We start from the raw sequence: 18,200 nt of genomic DNA on the forward strand, positions 1-18,200 counted from the left end.
CCTCTCAGGGGTTGACCTCTGCAAATATTTTGCTCCTTCTTGTTCTGCTCCTCAACTTCTTCCTGTAGAATCTCTTATTGGTTCTGGCACTTTTCCCTTGCAATTACACCCAATCTGTGATTGTTGGTTTTCTCTTTCATCCTAAAACTTTTCCTCTTTTCTGAAACGAATGGGCAGCTGGTGTCTTTGGTCAGCCATCTTGTCTCTAAGTCCCAATTTATCTTTTTGTTTATTTATTTTGGTAGATTGTGCTTTTGGTGTTGTATCTAAGAAATCTTTGTCTGTCTCAAGGTTACAAGTATTTTCTCCTATATTTTCTCCTAGAAGTTTGATAATTTTAAGATTTATATTTTAGATATATGAGTTTGAGTGGAATTAACTCCACTTTGAGTTAATTCCTGTGTATCTTGTGAAGTGTGAAATGAAGTTCTTTTTTTGCATATGGATATCTAATTGTTCCGACACCATTTGTTGAAGACCATCCTATCTCCAAGGAATTGCCTTTGCACTGTTTATGTATGAGTCTATTAGTGGTCACTCTCTTCTGTTCCGATGATCTCTTTATCTCTATGCTAATAACACCCTGTCATGGTTACTGTAGCTTTATAATGAATCTTGAAGTCAGGTAGTCTAAGTCCTTTAATTTTGTTTTTATTCAAAGTTGTCTTAACTATGCTAGATCCTTTATCATTTCTTTAGTTTTTAGTTATTCAGGAATACAGTTATAAAACAGCATCTAGAAATCGAAAAATAATTTAAAGTTAAAAATTTCTATAGAGGTGTATGGAAATACCCTATAATGTAGCTTCATCAGGAAGTGAGGCACTCTGGGCATTGGATTCCATGTGGTTAATCAAAAATGGCTGCATATACCTTGTATGGCTTGCTAATTTTCAAAAAAAAATTAGAATATAATTAATTTATACTAGAATTGTATTGGACATGATTACAATTTTCATTGATGTTTCAGAAAATACTTTGCACCCTAGAGTATCTTAGTTATTCTGAGTACTGGTTGTCATTGTGCTAGCAAAGTGGGAGAATAACTGATTAAAGAGAATTAATTATTGGTTACCGTAGTATTTACTTTTGGTTTGTTGAACACCTTTCTTCAAACATCTGAAGTGTTCTATTTCACAGTGATGTGCAGAGCATTCTGGTGTCTGTCTCTCAGCACAGCATGCCCATGTTTACTTTACTTGTTGTCTGCTGGGGGCAGTGAGGGATCACTAGGCCACTGGGTAGCCACCACTGTCACTGTGTGAAGTTGAGCAAATTACTTGCCCTCTTTAGGCTTCAGTTTCATCATCTGTAAAATGAGAAGGTTGGACTAGTTAACGTTGAGTGGCCCATTCAGTTCTAAAATTTTTTTTTTTTTTGCCTCTTTTATAGTGTCTTCATTCACTTAAAAATCATAACTCCTTTAAAAATAGCGAAACAAAAACTATTAATGGCAAAAAGCACTGTGGTGAGTGAAAGCGGAGCTCTTTCAGGCAGGAAGTGGGAGCCTTTTGATGCACCACAGATCGCCTAACAGCTCCTCATGACTTTTAACCATGGCCAACACTGAGCAATTAAGATGGCGCTGATGGTTCCTGGTGCTATGGCATTTTGTGGGCCGTGAAACCCCCATATTCTGAGAAGGAAAAGAATTGCTTCTAAGTCCAGGCAATTCCAAAGGTTCAGCGATCTCCTGAATTGGCAGGTTAGATTTTCAAACACATCTCCAAAGCAAATGGTACGGTACTGAAAACAAGAGGACTTTAAATATCTTCATCACCTTTCCTACGCCAGGGCACAGCAGAGCTGCTCGGGTCATATTCCACACGAACACTGCTGTAGTCATAGAATGGGAAGCTGAGAGAGCCAGAAATTTACTAGGAAATGCAGAATATAGACACGAATGAAAAAGAATCTAGGGAAACATTGAGCACTTATGTGTGCCAGGTGCTGTCCCAAGCACTTCTCATACATTCTATCTTTTAATCCTCACAACAATCTTGAAAGCTAGGCATTAATTGTCTCCTTCTTACAAATGAGGAAATGATGCCCAAAGAGTTTACATTACTTGCCCAAGGTCACACAGTGGTAAGTGGCAGGGCTGGTCTTCAAAATTCCTTATCTGTTTCCATCTAGAGCTTGAACTCGTTAACTACCTCAGAGACTAGCTCTCATACCCTAGCCAGCCCGTTTCAAGAGTAATTGAATTTGTACTATGAATTACAAGATCTAAACCAAGAACAATAAGTACTGACAGGTACTTTTGGGGAGACTAGATGGAAGAAAGAATTCACGGAAAGTATCCTGAAGAAATTGTTTTAAGTTATATTTTGTTGTGTGGTTTTTTTTCCTCCTATTTATTTATTTATTTGAGACAGAGTCTCACTCTGTTGCCTGCGCTAGAGTGAGTGCCGTGGCGTCAGCCTAGCTCACAGCAACCTCAAACTCCTGGGCTCAAGCAATCCTTCTGCCTCAGCTTCCCGAGTAGCTGGGACTACAGGCATGAGCCACCATGCCCGGCTAATTTATATATATATATATTAGTTGTCCAGCTAATTTCTTTCTATTTTTAGTAGAGACAGGGTCTCACTCTTGCTCAGGCTGGTCTCGAACTCCTGAGCTCAAACAATCCACCCGCCTTGGCCTCCCAGAATGCTAGGATTACAGGCGTGAGCCACTGTGCCCAGCCTAAGTTATATTTTGAAGTGAAGGACATGAATTGGACTAGAGAGAAAGATGAGTTTATGCTGCGGAGATGGACCGTATGCAGCTGTGAAGATACAAATGAACAAATTATGTGTTCAGGAAGCAACATAAAGACTCACTCATTACAGGGTAATAGCCAGAAATAAAGCTGATGTAATAAGGGTGAACATCCAAGAGATTTCACTTTATTACGCTCGGACTGGAGTTCTACTCTCTGTTCTTAAGCAAGAGGAGGAATATAATTAAAATTGTCTTTGATTTTACAATTTATCCTAAACTCATGTGGGGTAAATATGAGCTCTGAGTGCATCAGGGAAGGGCAAGAGAAAATTTCTTAGCAAAACCTATTTGATACTCAACAAATTATCTTCAGGAGCACAACATAACTCACCTCACTAAGGTCCTGTAGCCTTACAAATGCAATGATAATATATTTAGGCCCTTAAATTAAGAAGCCCGAATACAGATTTTACATAATTTGCAGAAATAAAAGTGACTAGTCTGCTGCAGTTAAGCTAACAGTACATTCTTTTTTGGCCCATCATTACTGGCGTTGTGCAGTATTCATAAAAGGAACACAGAGAGTTATAGATTAAAGTCAGGGCTGGGCAAATAGAAATCTCTCAACAATATGTATTAAATTGAGTTGAATTGAAATCCACTTTCAGACAGCAATTGCTGCTCCTGAGTGAGGGCTAATGTATTTGGTGAATTATAGTTGGGTCTCTTCCAGTATAAATCCACAAATGCCAACTTAACGTCTCTTCACATTTTCTAAACTGTTGTCTCTCTCTCTCTTTCTCTCTCCAGTTCCAGAGACCTAATGACTTCTCACCCCCTTTTCGCTTTGGGACTGTACCCAATGGCAGCACGGAGAGGAACATTCGCAATAACTACGCAGAAATGCATGCCTACATGGGAAAGTTCAACCAGAGGGGTGTAGATGACGCATTGCTCTCCTTGAAAACAGGGTAAGAACTGCTTCCAAGCTGAGTCCTTCGTATGTTTCTCACATTTATTATATATGTATTGAATCAGAGGTACCAGTCTGCCAAGCTTGGTGCCAGAAAAGGTTAAATCAAAGAAGACTTCATTTACTCTTGATGGATTTCTAAGTTGAATTTGATGGTATGATTCAGGTCAGTGTACAAAGATTCCTATGCTATTATTTATTTCTATGTATTTTTTTTTTTACAAATCATTTCCTATTTGTGTTACTGTAACCATAAAACAGAAGTGATATGGATGTAAAAGTAGGGGGAAGAGTCCAAGATGAGGTTCATGTGTTACGTATGAAATAAAGACCTTTTGTCCTAAGGAGGTGAAAATGACGGTTCTGGATGTCTTAGGAACAAGGGAGAAATAAAAGGAAAAATGTGTGAAAAGTGTTTAGAAGAATGTGTCAATGGATTTCCAAGTTCAGGCTTTCTTGGTGTTCTTTGTGATCCAGCTCTGTACTCTGGAGAGTGTTTGTTTATTTAAAGGAGTTGCGAACTGCAAACATGTTGGCTTGCATAGTCCCAGCCACCCTTGGCCCTTGGTTCATCTGGGCTCCAAAAGCTACAGCCATGGAATACGATTGATAATTGCACATTGTAGATGCTGGCGTTTGGGGGCCAAGAGGGTCTCGTGCATTTCCTTTGTTGTATGATAAGCAGCAACATTTGGACCTCCTCGCAACACCCCTGTAGCTCCAGGCCTAGAAGAGCCACCGAGACACATGGTTACTTAAAATGCTGTTAGATTCCATCTTATCACCATAAATAAAGTCACCAGAGATTTCAGAAAATGAGATTTGAGCTTAGGAGTAGGACCATTTTTGGTAGTCTAACCCCTTGTGCTCTCACAGTTCTCGATCATATCAGAGCTTTCTATAAGGTTCCTTTCATAAAATGTTCTTATCATGCCAGAGGAGCTTATTTGTTATTATTCTGAAGGAGGAACAAAACTTAACCTATAAAAGTGAAGGGGGTGAGGCATGCTTTTCTTTCCTACAGACCTCGCTATCACTTGCATGGCTATATCTGAATTTCTTCCTCTACCTTTGATAGGTTTCACTGTTTCTTGGTTTTAACCCTGATTCGTGCCTTCCTGTCCCTACTCCTAGTCTTCCTCTCTTCCTATCTGTTCCTTCCTTGCAAAGAGCAATACATGAAATGAGGTTCTCATATGTTCAGGAATTTGAGACGTCTGAGTTCTTCTAGATGTTACTTTCTCTTGTAGTGTCAAACTTTTGCTCTCACGTAAGCCTGTGCCACCACCATCCCAAACCCTCACCTCTCTCCTTGTGCTGCATAACAGAATATTGGAACATTTCTGACCACAAAAATAGCATTGCACGTCTATTGGAACACATACACCTACACTTATCCCCACTCTGGACTGTAATGAACTGAGAAATGAAAAATGTTATATAAATCTAACCCATGCTATTTGTTGCTATCATTGTGGTGGTTACTTTTCATTATTTCTGTTATTATTTTTATTGATTCCTTTTTACTCCTTCTCCTTTTCAGACACAGTTTATGAGTTGGCTTCGGGCCCAACTCACATTTTCATCATTCCCAGTGGGAGGAAAAGAACTTCTCTTTTCAACCTGAAATCTCATAAAGAACAGCCTGGGATTTGGGCTTTAGATTCTGGCAGAGTTCCCACTCAAACCTTACTTTGAACCAGTTCCCCCAGTAGTTTGCTGGAACCCTACTGCTTCGTGTTAATGGCCCCATAGGTAGTTTTGTTCTGAAATTCCTCCGCTGGATTCTGTTTGTTTGCTTCCTTCTTGCACAGGAAACTGGATGCTTTCATCTATGATGCAGCAGTGCTGAACTACATGGCAGGCAGAGATGAAGGCTGCAAGCTGGTGACCATTGGCAGCGGCAAGGTCTTTGCCTCCACTGGTTATGGCATCGCCATCCAGAAAGACTCTGGGTGGAAGCGCCAGGTGGACCTTGCCATCCTGCAGCTCTTTGGAGATGGTAAGTGAAAGAAAGGGGAAAGTGCCCATTTGTCCTCTACCAACGCCCAGCACAAAACACCAACCCTTTCTCCTTCTCCATCTCTTTCACATGTGCATTTCTAGAAAAGCATTCCACGGTATATTGTGAAGTCTTGGGGGATATATATTAGTTTCCTTATTGCTGCCATAACAAAGGACCACAAACCAAGAGCCTTAAACAACAGCATGTCTTGCCTCACAGTTCTGGGGGCTAGAGGTCTGAAATGAAAGTGTCTGCAGGCTTGGTTCCTTCTGGGGGCTTTGAGAATCTTTTCATGCCTCTCCCCTAGCGTCTACTTATCTTGTAGAAGCATCACCCCAATCTCTGCCTTCATGTTCACTTGGCGTGCTACCTGTGTACGTGTTTTCCCCCTGTACCTGTACCTGTGTGTGTCTGAATTTCCCTTTATCTTAATAATACCCGTCATATTGGATTAGAGGCCCACGCTACTCCAGGATGACTTCGTTTTAACTCATTGCATCTGCAATGCTCCTAGTGCCAAATAAAGTCACATCTCGAGGTCCCGGGGATTAGGACTTCAACGTATGGGTTTTAGGGGGATAGTATAACATCTTTCAACCCATAACAGGGTGAAAGATGAGGGGAGAGGATTAACGTAGTTTGTCAAGGCGGTATGTTTCTGGGTTGCAGGCTATAATCAAACCTTCAGGGATAAATGGGGAAAGCCTGGTATTAAGTGTTCCAACCAGTCATCTCACGTGTGGCCAACACAGTAGATGGAACTGTAGAAGGTCTCTGCTCTTTATGAGCCCAGAGAAAAGGCAAAGAAATAAGCTTGTGACCCTCTACTCATTCTTCCCTCTCTTCTGTCATGCTCTCTCAGCTGCAGGAGACTAGACAGCCTCAGAGGCAGACACCCTCAGCCACTCCCCAGTGTCACCCTGGTGCTGACTGAGCAGCCGACTTGATTTGGGAAAATCTCATCTCCTATTTCATTATACCCCTGTCTTCTGTATCCCTCTTCGCTTTGCTGCCCAAAGTACTGACTCTTTCTGTTAGCCTCACATGGATTAATCCAGTTACGGACGAGCAGCCTGAGTCCACTGGGCTCCTCTGGCCATCAGCCAAGTGGCTCTCTCAGTTGTGTCTGCAGAGGCACTGCTGGTAGGGACGCGATCAGAAGCAGACGGCCACAGGTGGATTTTCAGACTCCGGGTGAAGTGGGCCGCTCCACTAGTTAGGGGAATCATAGTTTGATCAAGGAAATGAGTAAAAAGTGATTGGATTAACATTGGAAAGAGGAGAGCATCCTAGCTGGAGTGTTAACAAGCCATGTTGGTATAAGAGCTCCTGTAATTTTAGTGTAGCTGTCACTTAAAGGCAATAACAGACCCTGTGTCTATCAGGAAGAGCAGCAGCAGAGATGACGTGCAAAAATTACCAAAGCTTTAGTCAGATGATGCCAACAAAGTTCAGATGTTTAACCAAACTGAAACCATTGGAATGGGCAATTTTCTTCATGAGGTTTTCAGGATGTTGCTTGTCTATGATGGGATGCATTCTGGCACACATGGTTTCTTTTATTTTCCTTTTGCCTGGGTTTTGTATCTTTCTACTTCCTAGTATCTAGCGAAGGGAATAAAGGTTATTGAAGTCTTACATGAATTGAAGTAATCAAAGCATCCTTACGTAATATTAAAAGGAGGCAGGTCTGAATTTGGTGGTCTAATTTTATCCAACTTACTCCTCTTAGCTCTTTATATTTATGTTTTCCTCTAAACTGGATATCAGCAAATGTGAGGGGCCCTAGGGAATTAATCAATCTCTCTCTGTCTCCCTCTCTCCCTACCCAATCTGCTTTGCGCAATTTTAAGAGCAATTTTCGGAATCATTTGTTTGATTATGTTATTCCCCACTGTCTATAAAATAAAGTGCAGAGCACTGAGTCTGATACTCAGGTCCTCAGCACTCTTGCATCAATCTTTTTTATCCAGCTCTTTTGCCTACTGTTATTCTGTTTGAGCTGTTCTGCATGCCTTTCCCTAAACAAGCTTTGTGTTTCCCCATTGATCATGCTATTCCTGCTGCCTGGATTGCCTTCTAGCACAATGTAAATTAAAATTCACCCATCCACCAGGCCCACCTCCACGTCCACGATTCATGAAAACCCACTAGCCATGCCATCTGCAGAACTACTCTCGCTACTTTGAACTCTTGTTATCTGCACATCGCTTGTCGTATTGGTTTTCTCCATACCAACTTATACTGGACAGCAGAAGCAACATCTCGTGTCTTTGTATCACCTACAGTACTCACATTAAGTCTTCATCAAATACTTATCGAGTACGTTGATGAATTGATATATAATGGCATTAACAAAATTACTGTTATCTTTCTCTGTTCATTTTCTTTCTTTTTGTCCCTCTCTCTCTACATGTTTTTCTCCTTCTTCCCCAACACCCCCCTTTCCCCCTTTTCTCTACTCCTTGTCTCTTTCTGTTTTCCTTCTCTGTTCTGTCTCCAGGGGAGATGGAAGAGCTAGAAGCTCTCTGGCTCACCGGCATTTGCCACAATGAGAAGAACGAGGTCATGAGCAGCCAGCTGGACATTGACAACATGGCGGGAGTCTTCTATATGTTGGGGGCGGCCATGGCGCTCAGCCTCATCACCTTCATCTGCGAACACCTCTTCTACTGGCAGTTCCGGCATTGCTTTATGGGTGTCTGTTCTGGCAAGCCCGGCATGGTCTTCTCCATCAGCAGAGTAAGTGCTTTGATTTAAATGCCTACCGCTTGTTAAAGACAGCTTAGCCAAGCACTGTGTAAGGCAGAGAGACCCGAGAGGGCACTAACTCCAGTCTTACCTTGCGAAAGCAAGAAACCAAAGCACGTACATTTCCTCGGGAGTTTTGTGTGATGTAATTTCAAGTGGCTCAAAAAAATGGGTGATACTATATTTCCTTCAGAAACAGCTTCCTGTGTGAGGTACGGGCATTCAGTTCTCTATAAGAACTGGCAGATCTATCAAAATGGAAAGTTTGGCTTTTTACCAATTGCCTTTCATCACCATTAGTTAATTCTATATAGGCTGCATTAATCATTTAATCCTTTTAAAAAAATCACACTTCTATTTAAATAATCAAATGTTACATTATTTCTCTTATTCTAACATACACCAAGGTATGTTATTATTGGTGATTTCAATGTTCCACTCTGTGTTTTAGCCATGATGTGGGTTATGAGGAGTTAAAGAGCTTAACAGAACCTTCAGAAATAAGGTGACTCATAAGAAATTTACATTCCAGAAACTTCTTTAATTGGAGCAAGAGCATAATGCTTAGGTCATTCGTTATTCAGGTCTCTCTTCTTCATTTCTAGCCCAAAGTTAGACATTAGGAACATAGTTTCGTATATGAATAGAAGGTCACAGGGAGGAGTTTCTTTAAAAAAAAAACAAACAACTGGGATTCTTTTGATTTTGTTAATGAAGTTGTGAGACTCATTCATGAGAGTTGAACTCAAATATTCTTTAAGAATTGAGATCCACAATCCATATATGATCAACTTCAACTCAAATGGAGTTATGTAAGAAAATGGATTTCTCATTAAATTCTTTCATCATTTGATCGCTTTCCTATAGCATTTCACTGCTAGACAACAATTTCTCCATTTCCACTCTGGCTGTGAGTTAATTCAGGCCACTGAGTAGCATCAGGGCAGGAAGGTGTAATTGTGGTAGTTATGGTCCCTGAGCCAGGTTGTCCCACTGTGTAGCCCTTTCCTAAGGTCTCACGTGGATGCCAAAAGCAATGGGAGCTGGTGACCTGTAATAGAAATCCCACTCGTGACCCTCTGACGCAGTTAATGCCTCTGTAGAGGAAAGATGTTTGGCATTTTCTCCTAGCCTTGATCAAGAAGGGTTGGAAGGAAGGACTAGGAAAGCAACTAGCATAATCATACCTAAAAGATCTATCTTGCTGATGCTCTGTGGAACAATGAAGCTCACCTCCTCTAAACCTTTCTTCTTTCCCATACAGCGGCCATTCCCTTTCTAACCTCTCTTGTCTCCTCCCCATCTACTGGGACAACTTCCCTTCCTTCCCAAACTAATCCCCTTTGTTGTAAAGACACAATACGAACAACCTCCTCTTAAAATACCTTCCCTTGCCAGGGAGAAAATTCCAGGTTTGCCCAAGTCAGGGAGCAAGATGTGAGCGGTATGATGTCTTGACTTTAGAATTGAACATACTGAGCCCTCCAGGAACCCAAGCCATTTCCTTCCCTGGACAGTGTTCCTCAAAGCCCTGCCCAAGGAGCTACATGCAGGGAGTGCTGGATCAATACTAATTTGTTAAGACATTAATTATTTACGATAATATTAAGTGAGTGAGAAAGTACAAGAAGGAAAATGGGAGCCAAAGAAAGAACAAATGAGAGAATTCAACAAGGGAGTTATTTATTCCTATTTAGTACTGGGTATTTGTCCCAATTCCTCCCTCCCACAGTGTAGAACACAGCAGGAGAAAAATCCTTCTTTGACCCCAGGGCTTCCTAATTCTCTCTCTCTGTGAATTTTGTTCATGCTTGGCTCAAGAAGAGAATTGCTCAGCTGTTATTTGGTGACCAAAATTCTAAAAGCTGCTCAAAATTTGTCAGAGCTGGGAAAGAGTGGCAATTGGAAGCTACTGAGCCCCCCGTGTGTTTTGCTGCCGGCCAAGGGTGGCCAGCCAGGGCAGAACAACCTCAGCATCTATAGAGCATTGCCATTTATTTCCGGGAGGCTGACAGTATTTTTTTTTTTGCTATGGATTGATATCCTGGCCTCATTTTTAAGATGTAAAAATCTGGGCACAGAAAGGAAACCGAAGGTAGGTCGGTGGTGGAGTTGAGGCAGAAAGGCTGCGTCTTTGCAATTCCAGTCTGTCGGCTCCGGGTGCTTGGTAAGGCCAGGCCCCCTCTTTTGTGGGGCCAGATCACCGACTTTAGCTGGTTCCATGAAACTCGCTACACTCGGGTGGCTCAAGGAGGCGAGCTTCTAGCCGCATCTCTCTGAGGGTATTAGGCTGCCTGCTTCACGTTTTCCCTGACCCCTTCTTATGCAGCCGGGCAGTGGGCGGTGCGGGTATTCTCTATGTGGTCACTCTCAGCCTCTCGGGAGCCCTAACCCGGCCCGTCCTGTTCTCGCATCCGCAGGGCATCTACAGCTGCATCCACGGCGTGGCCATCGAGGAGCGCCAGTCCGTGATGAACTCGCCCACCGCGACCATGAACAACACGCACTCCAACATCCTGCGCCTGCTGCGCACGGCCAAGAACATGGCCAACCTGTCGGGGGTGAACGGCTCCCCGCAGAGCGCCCTGGACTTCATCCGGCGCGAGTCCTCGGTCTACGACATCTCGGAGCACCGGCGCAGCTTCACGCACTCGGACTGCAAGTCCTACAACAACCCGCCGTGCGAGGAGAACCTCTTCAGCGACTACATCAGCGAGGTGGAGAGGACCTTCGGCAACCTGCAGCTCAAGGACAGCAACGTGTACCAGGACCACTACCACCACCACCACCGGCCGCACAGCATCGGCAGCGCCAGCTCCATCGACGGGCTCTACGACTGCGACAACCCGCCCTTCACCACCCAGCCGCGGCCCGCGGGCAAGAAGCCCCTGGACATCGGCCTGCCCTCCTCCAAGCACGGCCAGCTCAGCGACCTGTACGGCAAGTTCTCCTTCAAGAGCGACCGCTACGGCGGCCACGACGACCTGATCCGCTCCGACGTGTCGGACATCTCCACGCACACCGTCACCTACGGGAACATCGAGGGCAACGCGGCCAAGCGGCGCAAGCAGCAGTACAAGGACAGCCTCAAGAAGCGGCCGGCCTCGGCCAAGTCCCGGCGCGAGTTCGACGAGATCGAGCTGGCCTACCGCCGCCGGCCGCCGCGCTCGCCCGACCACAAGCGCTACTTCAGGGACAAGGAGGGGCTGCGCGACTTCTACCTGGACCAGTTCCGGACCAAGGAGAACTCGCCGCACTGGGAGCACGTGGACCTGACCGACATCTACAAGGAGCGCGGCGACGACTTCAAGCGCGACGCGGCGGGCGCGGGCGGGCCCTGCGGCAACAGGTCCCACCTGAAGCACGCGGCGGCGGCGGGCGACAAGCACGGCGGCGTGGGCGGCGTCCCCGCGCCCTGGGAGAAGAACCTGACCAACGTGGAGTGGGAGGAGCGCGCCGCGGGCAACTTCTGCCGCAGCTGCCCGTCCAAGCTGCACAACTACCCGGCGGCCGCGGCGCCGGGCCCGAACTCGGGCCGGCAGGCGTGCATCCGCTGCGAGGCGTGCAAGAAGGCGGGCAACCTGTACGACATCAGCGAGGACAACTCCCTGCAGGAGCTGGACCAGCCGGCGGCCCCGGCGGCGGCCGCGTCCAACGCCTCCGGCGCCAAGTACCCGCAGAGCCCGACCAACTCCAAGGCCCAGAAGAAGAGCCGGAACAAGCTGCGGCGGCAGCACTCGTACGACACCTTCGTGGACCTGCAGAAGGAAGAGGCCGCCCTGGCCCCGCGCAGCGTGAGCCTGAAAGACAAGGGCCGCTTCATGGATGGGAGCCCCTACGCGCACATGTTCGAGATGCCCGCCGGCGAGAGCGCCTTTGCCAACAGCAAGCCCTCGGTGCCCACTGCCGGACACCACCACCACAACAACCCCGGCGGCGGCGGCTACATGCTCAGCAAGTCGCTCTACCCCGACCGGGTCACGCAAAACCCTTTCATCCCCACTTTCGGGGACGACCAGTGCTTGCTCCATGGCAGCAAATCCTACTTCTTCAGGCAGCCCACGGTGGCGGGGGCGTCGAAAGCCAGGCCGGACTTCCGGGCCCTTGTCACCAACAAGCCGGTGGTCTCGGCCCTTCACGGGGCCGTGCCAGGCCGCTTCCAGAAGGACATCTGTATAGGGAACCAGTCCAACCCCTGTGTGCCTAACAACAAAAACCCCAGGGCTTTCAATGGCTCCAGCAATGGGCATGTGTATGAGAAACTTTCTAGTATTGAGTCTGATGTCTGAGTGAGGGAAGAGAGAGGTTAAGGTGGGTACGGGAGGGTAAGGCTGGGGCGCGTGGCGCGGAGGGTGACGGGGGTGAACTTGGTTCCCATTTGATCCTTTCTTGTTGTTTTAATTTATTTATGGGATCCTGGAGTTCTGGTTCCTACGGAGGGCAACCCTGGTGACCAGCACCATCTCTCCTCCTCCTCCCCGTTCTCTCCTCCTTCCCCCATCTGTCAGCCATTCCTGTTCCCATGATGCCACGCAACCGGCCCTCCCAGCAGGGGAGGCCGGAGTGGAAAAAGGAGGTGCTGCATGCGGGCTTCCTCCTAGCAGGCAAAGAGCTCCTTGCCACCCACTTTGAGTGAAGCTAGGAGAACCCAAGGAGGCCACGTGAGCACAGAGGTAGCTTTTCCCCAACTGCTCTTGTCGTTGAGGTGAGGAAGCAAAAGCATTCAAGTGAGACCGTGTAGCGTGCTGCTTGTGACTGAAAAGAGGCTTTGGCAACTCTCGTGGCTTAGATGGTATCAGTCTTGGGATTGTGTGCCAAGCAGAGGGTGCCAGGCCACGTTTATATATAAGCCAAAAAAAGTTTGCTTCCACTCTGTGAGACTCATTAGTGGTGAGCTGGAACAAACAGTCACTGGTAGATGGGTGGATTCTTCAACAAACTGGAAAGTACATATAATAGTGCCCCATGGTGCATTGGAGGCAAAAGCATGTGGATCGTGTGTGTGTGTAGCCATGTACACTTGCACACACGTGTACTCAGGTGCCTCCTACTATAGAGAAGGCAACCTTGGCTCTTGCAACACCCGTAAGCAATGTGCTTGCTTTGGCTTATATACAAACAGAGATGATCACATGGTACCTGAATTCGGGCTGTCTCCCCTTCACCCTTCCTGAATGAGGAGAATGGAAGTTCTTGATGAAGAAGATTCTGTGGTCTAGGCAGAGAAGGTGGTAAGCAGTCCTGCAAGAGCAGGCACAACGATGATTCCTCAGTGAGTGCCAGTAGTTGCGACCAGTTTGGGCCAAGAACTTTCCAGGAAGGCTAAAGGGAAACAGAAACAGCCATAATTATTTTGCCCATACTTGGGAGTGAAAGATTCTGCAAAGTTCTCTTGAGCTTTTAGACCCTCAACCGGCCAGGTTTTGGGGAGGAGCTAGGTGAGGCTTTGAAAAGGAGTCATTCATGGTAGGGTAAGTGAGAGAGGGGGATGTTTTCAATGCTTTGATCCCTTCTTACTTAACCTGAAGCTAGAAGAGCAGGCTTCTTCCCCCCAGAACTGATTACAACTGTTATGGAACAGACAGCTGTGAGAAATGAGCTCAGCTTTGTGAGTGCAGCTCAGGAGGTTCAGAGAGAAGGGAAGAGACTTGGAAGAGGGGGAAATTGAGGCGGGGAGGGACTCTCCACCAACTCTTTGGGCCTGGCTTCCCGGGAATGTGACTTGAGCCCAGAGCGAACACTCTTGTAGAGGCCCTTCCACCTTCCTGCAATACCTCCTTTCCCTCTCAGATTGTATCATTCAAGCAAAAAAAAAAAAAACCATATATGTATAAAACTCCAGGGATGAGGGTACTGGCAGGCATGATGCCCCCTTCACTTAAAGTTGGAAAATGGAGAAGGGAAATGAATATTTGTCACTGCTGGTCCTGAAACTTGGGGTAGGGCTGTTCTGTGGGTCAGTTCCACTGTCCTGCCCTCCTCCCCTGCACAGGGTGGCGTCCAAAGAGCCCCGGGTCTGTCTGGAAGCTTGACTGCAGGACCGCCATGTTGCACACGGGACACACAAACCAGAAAGGTGCTCATCCTCCTCTGGAAGGAAGCTGCCATGTCTCTTCAAGTCACACCCTCCAGGGCTGCTCTTTGCCTTTCCGTTTGCCCTGACTCGCGACCCTTCCTCATCCCTGCCCTTGACTGCTGCCCCCACCCTCCTCCTTGATTTTTACCTCAGTATCTTTCATTTTAAAGCCAACTGAAGGCCTTGTAAAGCTCTGTTTTCTTTCCGAAATGGACGCGGGGGCAAGGGGCTGAACCTCTCACAGATTGGCAGAGAGGGCACGAGTGCTTTACCTTAGATGCAAGGAGAGACCTTGGGAGAGGACAGAGGGCGTGAGGCTTCTCCAGGAGGAAGAAGGCGAAGGGCCATCTAAACACCGCTTCGCCCCGACTCTGTCCGGGGGTCAGGGGCTCATCCCCTCATCTTCCTCTTACCTCACCCCTTTAAAATAAAAAAATAAAATAAAAAAAAAGCCAAACCAACTAACCTAGCGAACAGCAATCTAGAACCAAGGGGTCTTTTTCAGTCCCCACTGGCGACAGAAATCAAGATGGTGTTTATTTCATATGTAAATATTTTGTTTTCTAATTAATTTTGTATAGATAAAGTGTTCTCTTGTGAGTATTCAGGGTGTCGGGCTGGAGGGAGTGGGGTGGGGATGGGCAGGAGGGGGAAAGTGTTTTGTTACGGGTTTTCATTTTCCATCAGGGGAAATTGTTTTGTACGGCTCGTGCTTCAGGATGTCTGGGAAAGTGAGTGCGAATGGAGGCCACTTTGGTGAAAAAGCCAGGGGAAAGGGATTTGTGTCCATGCCCCCTCCCCGGCCCAGTCTTCTTGCTGGTCAGTGAAAAATGTCAGTGCATTTTTACCTGGGCTTTGCAGAGGGTCCCGTCTGGCTCTAAGCAAACCCCGGGTCTAACTGCTATCTTCTAGGTAGACCATAGGGACCCGTGCTCCGTGTGAAGACAGGCTGGTGGCACCATATTCCCAGTGTCAGTACCTAGGGCAAGAAAGAGTCCCAAAAGGGCTTAAAACAGAATTGAGGTCACATGAACCTCCCATTCTTGGTGTGGCTGAGAGATTTCAGGAAGTTCAGTCCTGAGAAACCTCCCAGCAACCTCCTCTGACGCTTAACAACTAGCTCAGTCATCTGAGGCTCTTCTTCCCAGTACTGGGCACTGACCCTCCCACTGGTCCACCCCTTAGAAATCAGCACCGCAGGCACACCCAGAAAATGTCCACTAACTTTACTTTTTGAAGCATGTGATATTACAGAGAGGTAGCACCAGACACCTGTCTTACAAATTCGCATGCTTTTCTAGAAAAGATGACCAGATCCGCTTAAAACTCAGTGGCTGGATGATCCCCTTAGCAAAGTTGCTGCCGTTGGTTTTAGAGGTAGAAGGGGGTGGGCATGCGAGGCATGGTGCCAGTGGTGGTTCTGTGTTTGCCTTGTCCTCATTACTGCCATCAGGAAGGTACTACTGGCCTCAAGCCAGGTGTTCAAAACCTGACCTTGGGTTAACAAGACAAATAGAATTTCTTTCACTGGACTGTTGGCTCTGTGGAGGGTAGCAGCCTCTGTCTCCTTACCACGGGATGAAATTTCCAAGTCCATTTACCCGGCATATTACATCTTATTGTTTCCTATCTTCCCATCATGAAAGCTGTCAGCTAGATAATTTCATCTTTCTAGACCCATATTTGGCCCCAATTGGTCATTTCTCTTCAACTAGGTGTTTGCATTGGGACCAAGTAAGATATTCGTGGTCTGCTCAAAGAAAGGAAAGGCTGAGCACTGTTAAGTTCTAGATGTTATTGAATTTCAGAATAAGAAGCCAGTGAAATGCATGAGGAAGAATTCAGAAGTCAGCCCAGTCTGCATCACAGATAGGTGGGAACCAATACCCAATCCACCCAAAACTGTGCTATTCCACAGATATCCTCAGGAGCACCTACGGTTCCCATTTTCTTCAGAATCCATGCTTTTTGTCTCATGCGTGCCTCTGTCATTCCCTTCCAGTGCAGAAGTGGGTTGCTGGGTGTGGTCCTGTGTCACTCCTTTAAGGGGCAACGTTTAAAGCTCAGCATTTCCACTGACCTCAGTAATCCCACTCCAAAATCTTGAATTTGCCTGAGTCAAGAATGTGCACACCCTTCAGAGTGATGCGTGTACAGTGTGACTTGTTATTTCAAAATTCATCACTGTGTACCTTCAGCCAGAACGCGGGAAACACCCTTAATGTGCATTCCCCTGTACTGGCCACAGCCATGTTGTGATGGGGGGAATCCCAGATGATTCCATTAAACGTTGCTGGTGTCAGTAGTGCCAAAACGCATGTGTAATGTGATAGGATAGGAGTCGTCCATACAGTTAAGTGAATATCATCCACCCAGTCTTCCGCCGCCATCAGGCATTGCCCGAGGGAGAATTCTCTGCAGAGTGCTGGTCACCTGCACATCTCATTTAAGAACTAGGGTTTCTTTGTTTTGGTTTTGTTTTTAGTTAGTTCAAGATTTAGAGACAGAATAACCAGATTGTTTGGGCAACAGCCTTTGGAAAAGCTATTCCAGAACTCACTTTATTCTTTTAATCGCCATCTCTCTAAAAAAAAAAGCCCTGTCATTGCTTGACACCCAGTGCATGTCTGTTTCGGAGTGTTAGGAATGATTCAGATGTGCGCATAACTATGTAACTGCAGTGTTACTGATGAATGCCTTTGGTGTTTCCAGGGATTGTGGCCATTCCTTCTGTGCTCTCAAGCCCAAAGCCATACAGGAAACGTGTGCTCGGTAGGCTACTAAACACTATGGCAGAGCCTTTGCCTTCTTCACGTGGGTGTCAGAGACTCTTCCTCCTGTCTGAGGACCTCTTTGTGGAGGGGAAGCATCTCAAGGTGCACAGTCACCCTGCAGTGGGTCTGGCCTTACACTTGGTATTGGGTCCATGGTGTGATTTCAAGGTCCTGAAAAAGACTTTTCTTTTCATTCCCCACCCCTCTCCAGCCCCTGGGTTCCCACACAGATTTGTTGCTTTAGCACTGAGCTGCTCATCTGTCATTTAAATGAAAGTCATCCCAGGAAAGGTGACATATTAAGCCATATTAGGGATTTATACATTTAAACACCTAATTTACACTAGAATTCTCATTCCTTTTCCTGGGAATAAGTTATGATACAAGAGAAGAGGGAGAGAGAAGAGAGCATTAAGTAACAGAGTAGGGAACAAGGATACACAGGTTCTAGAAGGTAGAGACATTTGGACCATATTCCATTTCCACCTGCTTTTATTTAAGGCTCACGTGATACCCCAAATAGGACTCCTAGCCAGGAACTATTTCCAATCCACAGTCACATGGGTGTGTAATTATGGATTTCTAAGTTCAATACTTGTAGGACTAGGACTGTTGCTATAGAAGATAGAAGCTGATATCACAAGTTACTAAGGAGGCAGCTAGAAAGAAAAAAATTGAATTAATGGTATCAGAAAAAGTTACTGTAATTTTCTGCTCTCTGGCCCAGTTTGCTTAATCTTCCAGTTTAAGATTGGTCTGTATTCTATACTTCCCCACTTCCACAGGGGCTGCCCAGTTATCCAAACACACGCTCACTGTTGAGGAAGCCCTTGACTCCCAGCTGTCGACCTGTGGGGCAATTCTTTCTTTGGCCTACCAGATATTCACATGAAAATGCAGACTAGTTTGACAGCT

General features: G+C 46.1%; 1 protein-coding gene across 2 annotated transcripts in view; it reads left to right on the top strand.

Moving 5' to 3' along the window:
* The window catches only part of GRIN2B (glutamate ionotropic receptor NMDA type subunit 2B), a 422,771-nt gene extending 404,820 nt beyond the window's left edge, over positions 1 to 17,951 (top strand). For both annotated transcript variants that reach the window (XM_012774415.3, XM_076007641.1), the window contains 4 exons: positions 3,517 to 3,677; positions 5,494 to 5,681; positions 8,188 to 8,426; positions 10,856 to 17,951. In XM_012774415.3, the coding sequence (XP_012629869.1) occupies positions 3,517 to 3,677; positions 5,494 to 5,681; positions 8,188 to 8,426; positions 10,856 to 12,724 (2,457 nt within the window). In that variant the 3' untranslated portion in view covers positions 12,725 to 17,951. The remainder of the gene's footprint in view (positions 1 to 3,516; positions 3,678 to 5,493; positions 5,682 to 8,187; positions 8,427 to 10,855) is intronic.
* Positions 17,952 to 18,200: the final 249 nt, after the last annotated feature.

Source organism: Microcebus murinus, chromosome 10 (assembly GCF_040939455.1).
Source record: "Microcebus murinus isolate Inina chromosome 10, M.murinus_Inina_mat1.0, whole genome shotgun sequence".
Taxonomy (NCBI): domain Eukaryota; kingdom Metazoa; phylum Chordata; class Mammalia; order Primates; family Cheirogaleidae; genus Microcebus; species Microcebus murinus.